Genomic DNA, 14,119 nt, shown 5'->3' on the forward strand with positions numbered 1-14,119 from the left:
CCTTCACTTCATACGGCATCCCGCTCGAGCCCTAAATTTTAAGATGGCAGCTGCAGATCGGCTGGTCAGTTCTTGTGGCTTCAACCTCTACTGCCCTCTGTTGGCCATGAGGGAGGGAGGATAGGTTAAAAACAAAACAAAACAAAACAAAAAAACCCCAACATACTTGACTCCTTCCTGGCATTGAAACGGAGACAGACTTTCTGTCCTGGAATGCTAGGGGCAGACAAACTTCCAGCAGCTTTCGCCAGAACCTCTAGAAGGTTTACCTTTCTTTGGGGGGTGCTGGGATAAGGGGGTACACACAGGGAACCACCATGTGCCGTCAAGGCACCACAGGCCAGGTCCTGAGCCCCTGCCTAGGTGTCAGGGTGGTCTGATCGGTCCTCCTGTAGGCCACCCCCCTGGCTGGAAGCCCTGGGAGGCAGAGGCCGCCCTGCCCCTTAACTCAGAAGGACGACGAGGATGTTGGGAAGTTAGTGAAGGCCCGTGCCTGGGCAGAACCTCACATCACAGAGCTCCACATCACTTGCAACACTGACTGTATTGGTAGGGGGTTAGGGAAACAGTGGAACAAGAAATACAAAACTAGGTAGAGAGACCGGGCATTGCAGGGGCCAGGACCCCCTAGAACTCCTCACTTTCATCTTCGCCGTCTATAGACTCTGTTCCCACTTCTTCATAATCCTTCTCCAGGGCGGCCAGGTCCTCCCGAGCCTCTGAGAACTCTCCTTCCTCCATGCCCTCGCCCACGTACCAGTGCACAAAGGCCCGCTTGGCGTACATCAGGTCAAACTTGTGGTCGAGGCGGGCCCAGGCCTCGGCGATGGCTGTGGTGTTGCTCAGCATGCACACGGCCCGCTGCACCTTGGCCAGGTCGCCCCCGGGCACCACTGTGGGGGGCTGGTAGTTAATGCCAACCTAAGAAGAAAAAGCAAGCACGGTAAGCTCCTGGTTCTGGGTTCCCGGGGAGGGGTCTGTGGAAGGACTCCCAAAGCCCGGAGAGGGGCTATCCCCTGGTGTCTGGCATTTGCCAGTCTAAGGAACACAGGGATAAGGGAGCAAGTTTACCGCCATTAGGAAACAAACGGATCCAGAATGTGGGACTTTCAAGACACTAAGACCAGTCCCTTCAAAACCACCGCCCAGAAAAAGGGCGGCTGCTTTACATTAAAAGAATGAAGAGACCAATACTATGCCTGGGCCTAGATTATATCCTGACTTTGGCAAACGGATATGAGAGATACTTGTGGAAATTGGGAAAGTTCAAATATTGACTCAGGTATTCTTATTTTGGAGGAGTATTAGTTTTGTTAGGCACAAAAACAGACCAGTGGGTCAGAAATGTCTGTAAATGAGTGTAAATGGGTCAGCAAAGCAAAAATAAAGGAAGCCTAGGAGAGTCAGATGTTGAATCTAGACAGTGTACATGTAAATTGTACTAATCTCCCCATTTTTCTATAGTTTAGAAAATAGTTTAAAAAATATAAAATCTTGGGAGATCTCCAATTGGATCTAAAACTAACCTACTTTAAACACTGCTCTGTCAGAACATATACATTTCATATTCAGCGTTTAAAAAAAAAAAAAGTCGGGGCGCCTGGGTGGCTCAGTTGGTTAAGCAACTGCCTTCGGCTCAGGTCATGATCCTGGAGTCCCGGGATCGAGTCCCACATAGGGCTCCCAGCTCCATGGGCAGTCCGCTTCTCCCTCTGACCTCTCCTCTCATACTCTCTCACTCTGTCTCTCTCTCAAATAAATAAAATCTTTAAAAAAAAAAAAAAAAAAAGTCAACTTCCCTCTTAACTGCCTCTCCAGACAGCAAGCTTACTACTTCCTGAAGGCAGCCTATTCCTTCTCCCAGTAGCTGAAGCTTTCCTAATATGGAGTTGGGAGAATTCACCTCCCACACTTCCTAGCCCAGGTTGTTAGTTTTGAGCTATAGGACAGCTCTTCAGTCCCAGCACATGGCTGTTGGCTTTAACACCGGAGTCCCTGTGTCCCCTCCTGTCATGGTCACGTCTGCAACAGCAACCCCGGGCAGGGAAGCTGTGGGTTTTCTAAATGCCACAGCTGCCACCTTTAATCTTTCTAATTTCACCCTGGAACAAAACCCATAAAACTTGAACGTGCTCAGTACCCTCTGGGAATGTGGAGTGAGAAAAGAAAGGGGTATAAACAAATTCTTCCTCATTACTTCAAAAGGAAGGGGCTGCGTTCATAGATCTTCCGACCATGTCTTGCCCATTATCTGAATGGAAGGCCTTTCTGCGTTTCCAGAAGCATGCTCTTCTCAGCAGGAGCCATATTGGGTGGGTACGTCCCTGGCACAGGTGAACGATTGGTCCCAACCTGACAGGCAAACCCAGAGAGTGCCTATTTGCCAGGCTAAGAGACGTGAAACCTACTTTTCCTTTCATAAAGACAAGATTTTGAGCAGAATAAAAAAGCTGTTATTTGCCCGAATCTCTCCATCCCTAGAGCTTTTGTCGTCCTGCCTGGCGCTCTGTAGCAATCTCCCCTCTTGGCGGGTACACAGGCCTCGTGCTCACCGCCTCCCCTCTCCCCCACTGCACCCCTCCCACCCCCGACTTCATTCCCAGCTTGCCTTGAAACCTGTGGGACACCAGTCCACAAACTGGATGGTGCGCTTGGTCTTAATAGCAGCGATGGCAGCATTCACGTCCTTGGGCACCACTTCCCCGCGGTACAGCATGCAGCAGGCCATGTATTTGCCATGGCGAGGGTCACACTTGACCATCTGGTTGGAGGGCTCGAAGCAGGCGTTGGTGATCTCTGCCACTGACAGCTGCTCATGGTAGGCCTTCTCGGCCGAGACGATGGGGGCATAGGTCACCAGGGGGAAGTGGATGCGGGGGTAGGGCACCAGGTTGGTCTGGAACTCCGTGAGGTCCACATTGAGGGCCCCGTCGAAGCGCAGGGAGGCTGTGATGGAGGACACAATCTGGCCGATGAGCCGGTTGAGGTTGGTGTAGGTGGGGCGCTCGATGTCCAGGTTGCGCCGGCATATGTCGTAGATGGCCTCGTTGTCCACCATGAAGGCACAGTCCGAGTGCTCCAGGGTGGTGTGGGTGGTCAGGATGGAGTTGTAGGGCTCCACCACGGCCGTGGACACCTGGGGCGCGGGGTAGATGGCAAATTCCAACTTGGACTTCTTGCCGTAGTCTACAGAAAGCCGCTCCATCAACAGGGAGGTGAAGCCTGAGCCAGTGCCACCCCCAAAGCTGTGGAAGATGAGGAAACCCTGAAGGCCAGTGCACTGGTCTGTCTGGGGTAGGAGAGAACAGCGTTAGCAGGCAGGTGACCCACCCCGCCCCCTAGCTTCCAGCCCCTTTCTCCCAACGGAACCCTTTTCTGTCCCCAAAGCTACTGTGACCCAACCACAACTTTATTCACTTCTGTATTTAGAAAACAAACAAAACAAAATAAATAAACAAAATAAGACGTGTACCACAATTTGTACTACATTTTTTTGCAGGTATAATGAACGGTTCGACAAGTGTATATACCTACATTACCAAATTAATCAAGATACAGAAATTTCTGTGACTCCAGAAAGTTCTCTCATGCTCTTTTGTTTCTTCTCAGTAGAGGTGAGAAGAGAACACCTACAGGGGTTTGGAGTTCTAGGGGACAGATGACCTCGAAGGGCATTGCTGTGTTCATGAAGTGGCAAGTGAGGGGCGGTGGGAGGGGAGAGGTGAGGAGGGTCATGTGGGATGGAACATTGTTGTCAGACAGCTGGGCCCTCTCAACTCTGCAAGAGAGTGGGAGGTCGGGGGAGGCAGTGGCGGCATCTTGTTGAACATAGAGATTCCCTGGCCCCACACTTGAGACTGGAATCCAGGGACCTGCGGGTTTAACAAGTACCCAGACTGACTTCTGATGTAGCTGGATCTTGGGACTAGAAGAACGTCAATCTGGGGGTGCCTGGGTGGCTCAGTGGGTTAAAGCCTCTGCCTTCAGCTCAGGTCATGATCCCAGAGTCCTGGGATCCAGCCCCACATCTGGCTCTCTGCTCAGCAGGGAGCCTGCTTCCCCTTCTCTCTCTGCCTGCCTCTCTGCCTGCCTGTGATCTCTGTCAAATAAATGGATAAAATCTTAAAACAAAAAAATGCACCCTTTATGGAGTGTACATTTTTTTTAGAAGAGCGTCAATCTGTACCAGATACACAGGGACTGAGGACATAAAAATTCTCCATTTATTTGTGATCTATCCATATAGTGAATCATTCTGTTGTACACCTGAAACTAATGCTATGGCAATTATATCCCAATAAAAATCACTTAAACAAAAAGCAAGCTTTATGCAAACTGTTAACAACTAAAAAAACCCAAACACCTCACCAAACTAAAACCAAAAAACAAAACCCAAAAAGCAAACCATCCCTCCTCCCCACACCCCCCAGCCCAAAAATCTCTTAAAAAAATCCTAGGACACCTGGGTGACTCGGTTAAGCATCTGCCTTTGACTCAGGTCATGATCCCAGGGGCCTGGGATAAAGTCCTACATTGGGCTTCTTAGCCGGGAGTCGGCTTCTACCCCTCCCTGCTGTTTGTATTTATTTTTTTGAGAGAGCAAGAGATCACAATCTTAAAAAAAAAAAAAGAAGAAAGAAAGAAAGAAAGAAAATCCGAAGCCCAAAGGGAACTTTGTTTTTGCAAGCACAGAATCCCATTCCTCAAGTCAATGACTGGCAAGTCCTCCGTCTTGCAGAAGTATGTTTGGACAGTCCCTCTAGAGGACCAGTGCCATAGTACCGGCTCCCACTTGGCCTCACTCCTGGTTCTCAGTGCCTCAGGCAAGGGATGGGGTAAACTGGGAAGTGGTTAAAAACTAACCAGTAATCGGGGGGCCTCTCCCAGGTGTAAAGTTCTGCTTAGGAATCTAAGAACAGGCTGAGCAGCCAAAGCAGCTTCCACCTACCCGCTGGGGGCAGAGAGGGATCAAAGCTCAAAGAAGGCTTGGATTGGACGGTTAGACCTGCCAAAGCTAGGAACCAGCCGCTCAGGAGCCTGAGTCCAGACTCGGGGCAGAACCAGTTATTCCGGCTCCTAACCCTAGATCCACACCCAGGACACGCAGCTCCCCCTAGGGGAAGGCGAGGAGACAGACAAGCCAAAGGAGCCATCAGGACACCACAGGCCCTGGTCACAGCCACAGATCTGTGGTTTCCCTTTCTTCCACGCGTGTCCAGCCTCCCAGGCCAGGAAGGGAGAGTCAGGACACATGGAACTCCTGAAGGGGTCAAGGGCGCTCGGTCTGCTCACCAGTTTTCGGATTCGCTCCAGCACAAGATCGATGATCTCCTTTCCCACAGTGTAGTGGCCTCGGGCATAGTTGTTGGCAGCGTCCTCCTTGCCAGATATCAGCTGCTCAGGGTGGAAGAGCTGCCTATAAATGCCAGTTCTTACCCCATCTTGAGGGGAAGAAAGAGGGCAAAGGTAAGAGAGGCTGGTCTCCGCCCCCACGAGGACACAGGTGCTAGGATTTATGCTGTTAAACTAAGCTCCCCTAGGTAAAACTGCAAAAGGGAGCATGAATGGCAAAAGGCCTTCCAGAGACCCCCTTCCAAAGTCTAGTTCATCCTCCCTGGGCCTGAGAGGGGGTAAGTCAGGGGGTCCCTTTAACAGCGCCTTCCCTCATAGCTACTTCTACTTGGTGAGGAATCAGAGGAGGTCCAGGGGAATCTCAATGACTTATTTTTTTTTTTTTTAAGATTTTATTTATTTGAGAGAGAATGAGAGAGAGCATGAGAGGGGAGAAGGTCAGAGGGAGAAGCAGACTCCACATGAAGCTAGGAGCCCAGTGCGGGACTCAATCCCAGGACCTTGGGATCATGACCTGAGCTGAAGGCAGTCGTTCAACCAACTGAGCCACCCAGGTGCCCTCAATGACTTTTGACTGGGACTAGAACACAGACTGATGCAGAAAACCCACTCCACAGTTTAACATCTACAAAACGGTCTTTGGAAAGATGGGGAGATGGAGAAGTGCTTGGGTGGCTCAGTCGGTTAAGTGTCTGACCTTGGTTCAGGTCACGGTCTTAGGGTCCTGGGATTGAGCCCCTCATTGGGTTCCCTGTTCAGTGGGGAGCCTGCTTCTCCCTCTCCCCCACACTTGTGCTCTCTTTCAAATATGTTAAATCTGAAAGGAAGGAAGGAAGGGAGAGAGAGAGAGAGAGAAAGAAGGAAGGAAAGACACAAGGAAGGAAGGAAAGAAGAAAAAGAGAGAGAAGAGGAAAGAGAGAAAGAAAGACGGGGAGAGGGTAGGCTAAACTTGTCAGGAACAGGAAACTGAGGGGATCCAGATGCAGAAAGGAGGAAGCAGAGAACCTCCTGGGAGCCAGCAACAGCCAAGTTCCCACAGGTCCACATCCTATTAAGGGGCCCACTCCTTCCAGTTAAGGCTGAGTAGGGGGCCATTAAGAATGTTCTCAGTGCCCGGTTCCGTAGGCAGTGTTAAGCTCAAGAGTCTGCGGGTAGGAAAAAGGAAGTAAGTTTAAAGTTGCGGCTTTTATAACCATTCTTTTCTGCAGCCTTCATTCTGCGTCTGACCCCTGACTCAAAAAATCTGGCCGTTTCTGGGCAGAGCAGTTTGACTGATAACCCTCTCGGCACAGAAAGCCCTTAGGACCCCTCCTGAAGTCAGAGTCTAGACAAAAGAGCAGACTTCAGAGTTGTTCTTGGCAGGGGGCTGCCTGCATTCCAACAGCTTTTCCCCTAAGCAGAGCTCCCCACTGACTTTGGGGCTGACAAAAAATACAGGCTGGAGAGGGGAACCCCGCCCACTCACCTATGACAGCAGGCTCCAGGTCTACAAAGACAGCCCGGGGCACATGCTTGCCAGCCCCGGTCTCACTGAAGAAGGTGTTGAAGGAGTCATCGCCGCTGCCCAGCGCCTTGTCACTGAGCATGGTGCCATTGGGCTGGATGTCGTGCTCCAAGCAGTAGAGCTCCCAGCAGGCATTGCCCATCTGCACGCCCGCCTGGCCCACATGGATGGAGATACACTCGCGCTGTTGGGGGGAAGCAGAGAGATGATGTGGTGTGAATGGAGAAGGGAAGCAAGTGGGCCTTGAAAAGGCCCTAGAAGCACCCTTTTATCCTCCCTCCCTGGAGCCTGAGGCCTGACAGTGAGTTACATGGTCCAAAACCCAAAAGCCTGGGTTCCCTTTCCAGACCTTCCCACACTTTAAGCCAAATGACCTCATTTTCTTTTCATTTCCTTAGGGCTCAAGAACGAAGGTGGCTAAAAAGCCTAGGTCTTCAGGGGCAGGAACTAAAGAAAGCCGATACCAAGCCGTCAAGTCCCACTGCCTAGTGCCCTGTGTGCTGGGCGGGGCAGGGACAGGAAAGCTCAGAGTCCTGCACACCAAGATGGGGCCTCTAGCACTGGACCCCTAGGAGAAGGGGTCTCCCATGGTGGGGACTCTGTGCCCCTTCTGAAGGGGCAGAAGATGAAGTTCAGGTCTGTGGGTTAACAGAGGCAGCGGCTCGGAGTTAGAGCTAGTCTGAAAACTCATCTGCAACCTCCCCTTCTTTTGGGGGGGGGGGGGAATAGACCCGGACTCTGGACACTTGTCCCTGCCCACCGCAGTACACAGTCAACCCAGGTAAGTGCTGCTGGATGGTCACGATGGAGCCAGAAGACTCGCCCTGCCCTTTCAGCTCTCCTGAGGTAACTCCTACAAGGGACAGACTCTTTTCTATTCTGGTCCTTCACCCCCAGCCCACAGTCTAGAGTGTGAAAGCGCTTGCACACGTCCCAGAGGCGGAGGAGGTCTTCTTTTTTTTTTTTTTTTTTTTTTTTAAATTTGACAGAGATCACAGGTAGGCAGCGAGGCAGGCAGAGAGAGAGAGAGGAGGAAGTGGGCTCCCTGCCGAGCAGAGAGCCCGATGTGGGGCTCGATCCCAGGACCCTGGGATCATGACCTGAGCTGAAGGCAGAGGCTTTAACCCACTGAGCCACCCAGGCGCCCCGGGAGGAGGTCTTCTAAGACAACCGGCAAGAGTTTAGCGATTTCAGGAGCTATCCTTCAAGACAGCGTCCGAGCCTTTACAGGGGCTCAGGACACAGGCGGGGTCTAAAGATTCCTGGGAGGCCCTGACGCCTGACACACGCCGAGCCCTTCGGTTTAACTGAGGGAATTCACGGGCTTGGGCAACCAGAAGAGAAGTGGAGTAAAGATAGTCCTCCTTAGAGGGCAGGAGGAGCTCACGGTCATGCCTGACCAGGGAGGGGTCAAGGTCGTGCACCTCTGACTTCTGGCCGGAATCTGGCCGCTGGCCGGGCGAGACGAAGGCATCCGGACGAACAGTGCAGAACTGGAGAAACCTGCCGGAGTTGGCCGAGCGGCCCGGGTCCGGCCTCCAGCGCGGGAGTGTGACTTCACAGGGAGGCGGGGACTGCAGCTGGGGGCGGGCGCCCCTTTGTCCCGGACTGCCGCGGGACAAAACTGGGGCGGGTCCAGGCTCCCAACTCCGGAGCGCGCTGCCCAGCCCTGCCGGGGTTGGGTGCCCCCAGGCTGCGCGCAGCGCGGGACGGACCTCACCACGCTGGCGCCCCGCCTGCCCCGCGCCCTTCCCTCCCGTCCGCAGCCGAAGCGCGCAGAACTTCTCCAGCTCACGTCCGCCCCTCCCCGCCTCTCCCGGGCAAGGAGCTCAGAAGAGCAGCGCTCGGACGCGGCGGGCGTCCCCGGCCTTCCGCACAGCCCCCCACGCCGTAGTCGCCGTGACCGCCCAAACCCTCCAACACACCCCGGACTGCCCGGCCTCCCCTCCTTCCCGCGAAGCTGGCCCTTACCCGGGACCCTCGGGCGCCCCCAGCACGCTCTCTCCCGCGCAGCACCCCTCTCCCCGTGGACTCCGCCAGTGCCCCCAGCTCCCTCTCACCATGGCTATTCCGACAGGTGATGCTTGCGGAGGGTCGTTGGCTGCAGACGCGTTACGGGTCTCCAGCAACACTAGGAATCCCAGAGCAGGCCGGCTAGCTGGGGCTTATATATCCCCGCCCAGCCGCCAGCCATGCCTCCTGGCGGGGCTCCCGCCCGCTCCGCGCCTCTCATTGGGCCGAGTTCCCAGCGAGGCCCGCCCCCCTCTCCGTTATTGGGCGGGCGCTTATGAAATATCCCCGCCCTAGCAGGTCATTGGGCAGTTTGTAAAGCCAAAGGGAGGGAAAGCCTTGGGGATCCGAGTCCTCCCGGGCCGCTCGACCCTCGTCCCCTCTGTTGGAGCGTGTGCTGGATCTGAGAGGTTGGCGCTTTGGAGAAACGCGTTTGTTCCGTTGTTGTCTTAAGTCATTATACGGGTAACGCGGCGGACCTAGTTCGAAAAGTGCATAAACCTTGGACGGTGGCGCAGACTGGAGCTCAGCAACCGCTAGAGAAGGAAAGATGCTGTGTTGAGAACCAGGTGCTGAGAGCTCAAAAGGCAGCTAGGGTGGGGGAGGGTTGGGCAAGCAGGTGTGGGAGAGAGCATTCCAGGCGCAGGTAATTGCAATTTACCTCCTTTCACTGCGGCAAGCGCTTCAGATCAGGTGACTCCGATTGCGAGCGAGCAAGGGGTCCAGGCTGGGTAAAGCACAATGAAGAGGACTTGTAGGGTGAACATGGATGCTACTTTGAAGAGTTTGCACATAATTCCACTGGCTGTGGAGCACCTTTGAGGGCTAGTGATTAGAAGAGTGATGTGATAAGCAGTATTTTAAGCAGTTCATAGATGTTACTTCTGTATTTTTTTTCTCCCGGTGGTGGTTTCATATATTTCCATGCGAAAGGGCATACACACATTTTCCCTCAGTTGTTTCTAAGATGAGGTCTTACTTCTAAATACCTAAGCGAAACAAATTAGCCCATTTCTTAGCTTGGGAGGGTTAATTGGCATTTGGTTTAATCAAATATCTGGACACCCCACAATGATTACCTTAATATTTGTTCAGCACATTCCAGAGGAGTCTGAAGCATCTGTCACCTCCTGTTCTCACTTCCCACTGGCAAGGGAACTGCACCCAGATTATGCCAGTCAATCCTGGAGAATTGAATTGTTGCTTTAGGAAAATCTGCAGCTGCAATGACTTTCTGTTGATACAACTCATGAAGACATAAAGTTACTGTGTCACTCACCAGTGTGACATCAAATCAGCTGCCCCCCTGGATTCCTGCACCTGTTTCTCTACAAGACTCTAGACATATTGTTCAAAAGTGTCTTGACATGTTTTTGAGACTAAATGTTTGTCTAGGTGGCTTGGTGGTTTAAATTCAGGGTGCAAAGGTTAACTTCAAACTCTGAAGTGTGTTCTTTGATCCCAACCCTTGTATTTTATGAGGCTGCTGGCTTTAAAGTGGTTGTCTCTGGTCAAGGGATAAGGTGAGAGAGTGTGGTTGAACATTCAAAGAGGTATTTTGAAAATCCTTGGATATACAAAGCTAAGACATAGTTATTCATTGTCTGTTAGTGGCCCAAGCAAAACAACTCAAATGTTACATCTTACTGAATGTGGGCATATCAGTGATTAAAATGAAGCTATCTGGCCGTAAACTCAAAAAGCATAAACTCCACACCATCATCTCTTCCTTGCCTATTAGGTATTCATCCCACCAGCTTTGTAGCGTCTGCCGGTTCAAAATGTCCTTCCATTTCATTATTGAATACAGTGAGTGGGCTTTACCACCAAATAAAACTATATTTGCAACAGTAATCCTGTGTTATTGTGGAAATGACACAAACCAACATCTCTTGACAATGTGTTCTTTATAGAGCACAGATTAAAATCAGTTCTCTCATAAGGTGTTTGGATTTATTTTTGTTATCTAGATGACTGCAAAGCTTAGATTTTTTTTTTTAAGGTCTTATTTTACTTATTTGACAGAGCGAGAGATCACAAGCAGAGGGGCAGGCAGAGAGCCTGATGTGGGGCTCGATCCCAGGACTCTGGGATCATGACCCGAGCTGAAGGCAGAGGCTTAACCCACTGAGCCACCCATGTGCCCTCCAAAGTTTAGATTCTTTTTCTAACTTTCATCTTTTTCTCTATATTACTCCGCTGATCTCAAGCTTAGTGCCATTGCAGACATGCCATTTTTACACAGTTCTTCAAGAATTTAAGATATACTGAAGTTCAGAGGGAAAGGTCATGGTTACCTCTAAGTTTCAAACAATCTAAAGATTCCTGATAAATCTGTATCCTTTCCCGATAGGTACTTCCTTCCTGTCCTGCCTTGCCACAAAGAATCAAATAACACTGAATTGAAAGGAAACCCACAGTCCCGTCTGGGTGAGGGAGGGACAAAGAAGATGGAGAGGCTTTGTGGGAACAAGAATATCCTGTTCAAGGCGCCTGGGTGGCTCAGTGGGTTAAGCCTCTGCCTTCGGCTCAGGTCATGATCTCAGGATCCTGGGATTGAGTCCCGCATCAGGCTATCTGCTCAGCAGGGAGCCTGCTTCCCCTTCTCTCTGCCTGCCTCTCTGCCTACTTGTGATCTCTGTCAAATAAATAAAATCTTAAAAAAAAAAAAAAAAAAAGAATATCCTGTTCATCCGCTGGTGAAGAATCAAGGTAGACAGGGAGACACCAGGGCCATACCTGACCTATTCATTCTTGAGTCAGTGCCAACATTGTAGAGGTAGTACCTGCTTTTCAAATGACTGAGTTACCTAACAATTCATGGCCACTCTAGCAAAGCTGCCAAAGTTGGGTGTATCTGTGAGCTCGCTTTTCCCCCTATTGTCTTATCTTGAAATTCACCTACCCTGGGATTGGGGCAACTGCTCCCTAGGATGGAACCTCTTTCCACCCAGTCCCTATTTCACATCTCATAGCAGAACCCATTTAGGACAAAGTAGGGAAGGATTGTATAAACCCACCAGGAGTTGGTAACTCTTCCCTCACTTCCTTAGGACTGTAAGTGTCCCTAGCCCACATTTAATCTCTTTACCAGTTCCCGCAGGTAATGGTTCATCCTGGCCCCATATCTGAAATAGGATGTCTGGGGTCACCAGGTCTGGATTTTGAAGGGACCCTGCTCTAATTGTTGCAGACGACTTGTTCCTGATGTGCAAAAATTAGAACCACTGGTTGTAACACCGTGCTTTGGGTACTCGGAGTTTTGTGTCACTGGCTACTAATTACTCGTGGATAACACTGTTTCCATACAAGGCTAAATGAATTCTAAGTTTCAATAGATTTGAAGCAAACTGGGTGGATACTTCTCTCGACCTTAAATTTTGACATTTAGATACATTTTGACATATTCCAGGAATTTAACTCTCTGAACACAAGAACACCTTGGTCACAATGGAAAGATTGACAATACTGAAGTTAACACCTTTATTTTCTTACCCTGTGAAGACTTAGATGTGGTCATGACCACATAGATGTACTCTGTGCATGATTCTCTACCACAAGTTTTCATTGTCTTTATCAAAAAGCATTGGGAAAACAACAACAGTTCTTTACCTGGCCTCTAACCCACTATTATTCACTGCATCGGAAATATAATTTATTCTAGGGACGGCTGGGTGACTCAGTTGGTTAACATCTGCCTGTTTCAACTCAGGTTATGATCCTGGGGTCCTGGGGCTGAGCTCCACACCAGGGCTCTGTGCTCAGTGGGAAGTCTGCTTCTCCCTCTCCCCCTGCTCCTTCTCACTCTTGCTCTCTCTCTCTCTTAATAAATAAAAATCTTAAAAAACAAAACCAACTTCCACTGAATTCTTTATTTTGGTTATTGGATTTTTTGAAATTCTAGAATTTGTATTTTTTTCACATGTCCAGGTATCTGTTCAAATTCCCTAAATTTGTTTATCTCCTTGAACAGAGTAAGCAGTTATTTCATAGTCTGTGTTTGAGAGCTCCACCGTCTGTGGCTCCTGTGGGCCTCTTTCCACGGTCTCCTATTTCACTGGTTTTCTTTTTTTTTTTTTTAAGATTTTATTTATTTATTTGACAGAGAGAGATCACAAGTAGGCAGAGAGGCAGGCAGAGAGAGAGGGGGAAGCAGGATCTCTGCCGAGCAGAGAACCCGATGCGGGACTCGATCCCAGGACCCTGAGATCATGACCTGAGCCGAAGGCAGCGGCTTAACCCACTGAGCCACCCAGGCGCCCCTCACTGGTTTTCTTAATATCTTGTCCCATATGCTTGGTTCCATTTTATTGTATTCAGGATATTGTATTAGCAAAATTACTGTAGAAACAAGTCAAAGTTTAGGGTGATGACATTTTTTCTCCAGAGAGTTTTTGTCTGCTTATGCCAAGGGTTTGGGGAAATCACTACTCTGGGATCAACTTAATCTGATTTCAAGGACTGCTATCATTGGAAGCCTAGATGCATCTCCTGAGTGAGCCTTTCTATTTCCTACTCTGGCTCACCCCTGTTCTTGGGGTGCAAAGGACTGAGAGCCTCGACCCAATGTGAGAAACACTTACAGAGTCTACCACCCCCTGACAGGCCCAGACCCCTACTTCTGGAAGGCTGTCACAGTCACCCACCAGGCTCTGACCTGCCCCTCTCCACACTGCAAATGCCCCCAATGGAAGAGTGGCCTGTAGTACTGAGTCCGGTTCTCAGGGCAACTATCTTCTCAGTGGTCCTGGTCCAGTAATTCTTCAAACACATGTTAGTTCTCTGAGGCCTCTGGATATTTAAAATACTTTGTCCAGCCTTTCTAGTTGCCCTCAGTCGGATGGTCATCCAAAATTACCCATGTACCATGATCAGGAACCGAGGTTACACTTAGGAGTTACCTGAGTAGGTTCACACATGGCACAGTAATGATATGGAAAATGTCAGTACACCCCTGTCCGCCTTTGACTCTGTGTTAAAAGAATTTTGTAGAAACAATTAGGCCTTGGAAAAATCAATTGCTCTCCCTAACAGGAGCTGCTGGTTTCTGTACTCCTAGCAGCAGGTTTCTATACTCACGGGCCACTTCTATCTGTGACAAAGCAGTTAATGATTTCATGAGTCTTTTCCTGAGAGCCAATGAGGGCCTATTATGCATAAGGGGAACAAAGAGGTGATATCCTCATTTTACAGGGACACTGAACGATTAATTAATTAGTTGACAGACCTCAAGAGAAACCCTAAGGTTCAGGT

General features: G+C 50.2%; 1 protein-coding gene across 1 annotated transcript; it reads right to left on the reverse strand.

The window, feature by feature from the left end:
* Nucleotides 1-525: 525 nt before the first annotated feature.
* On the reverse strand, nt 526-9,044 carry LOC125086043 (tubulin alpha-8 chain-like). Its single transcript, XM_047705085.1, has 5 exons — nt 8,917-9,044; nt 6,818-7,040; nt 5,293-5,441; nt 2,609-3,289; nt 526-921 (listed from the first exon to the last, which is right to left on the reverse strand). The coding sequence occupies exons 1-5, from the start codon at nt 8,917-8,919 to the stop codon at nt 628-630; spliced, it is 1,350 nt and encodes a 449-aa protein (XP_047561041.1). The 5' UTR covers nt 8,920-9,044; the 3' UTR covers nt 526-627.
* Nucleotides 9,045-14,119: the final 5,075 nt, after the last annotated feature.

This window comes from Lutra lutra, chromosome 15 (assembly GCF_902655055.1).
Source record: "Lutra lutra chromosome 15, mLutLut1.2, whole genome shotgun sequence".
Classification (NCBI taxonomy): domain Eukaryota; kingdom Metazoa; phylum Chordata; class Mammalia; order Carnivora; family Mustelidae; genus Lutra; species Lutra lutra.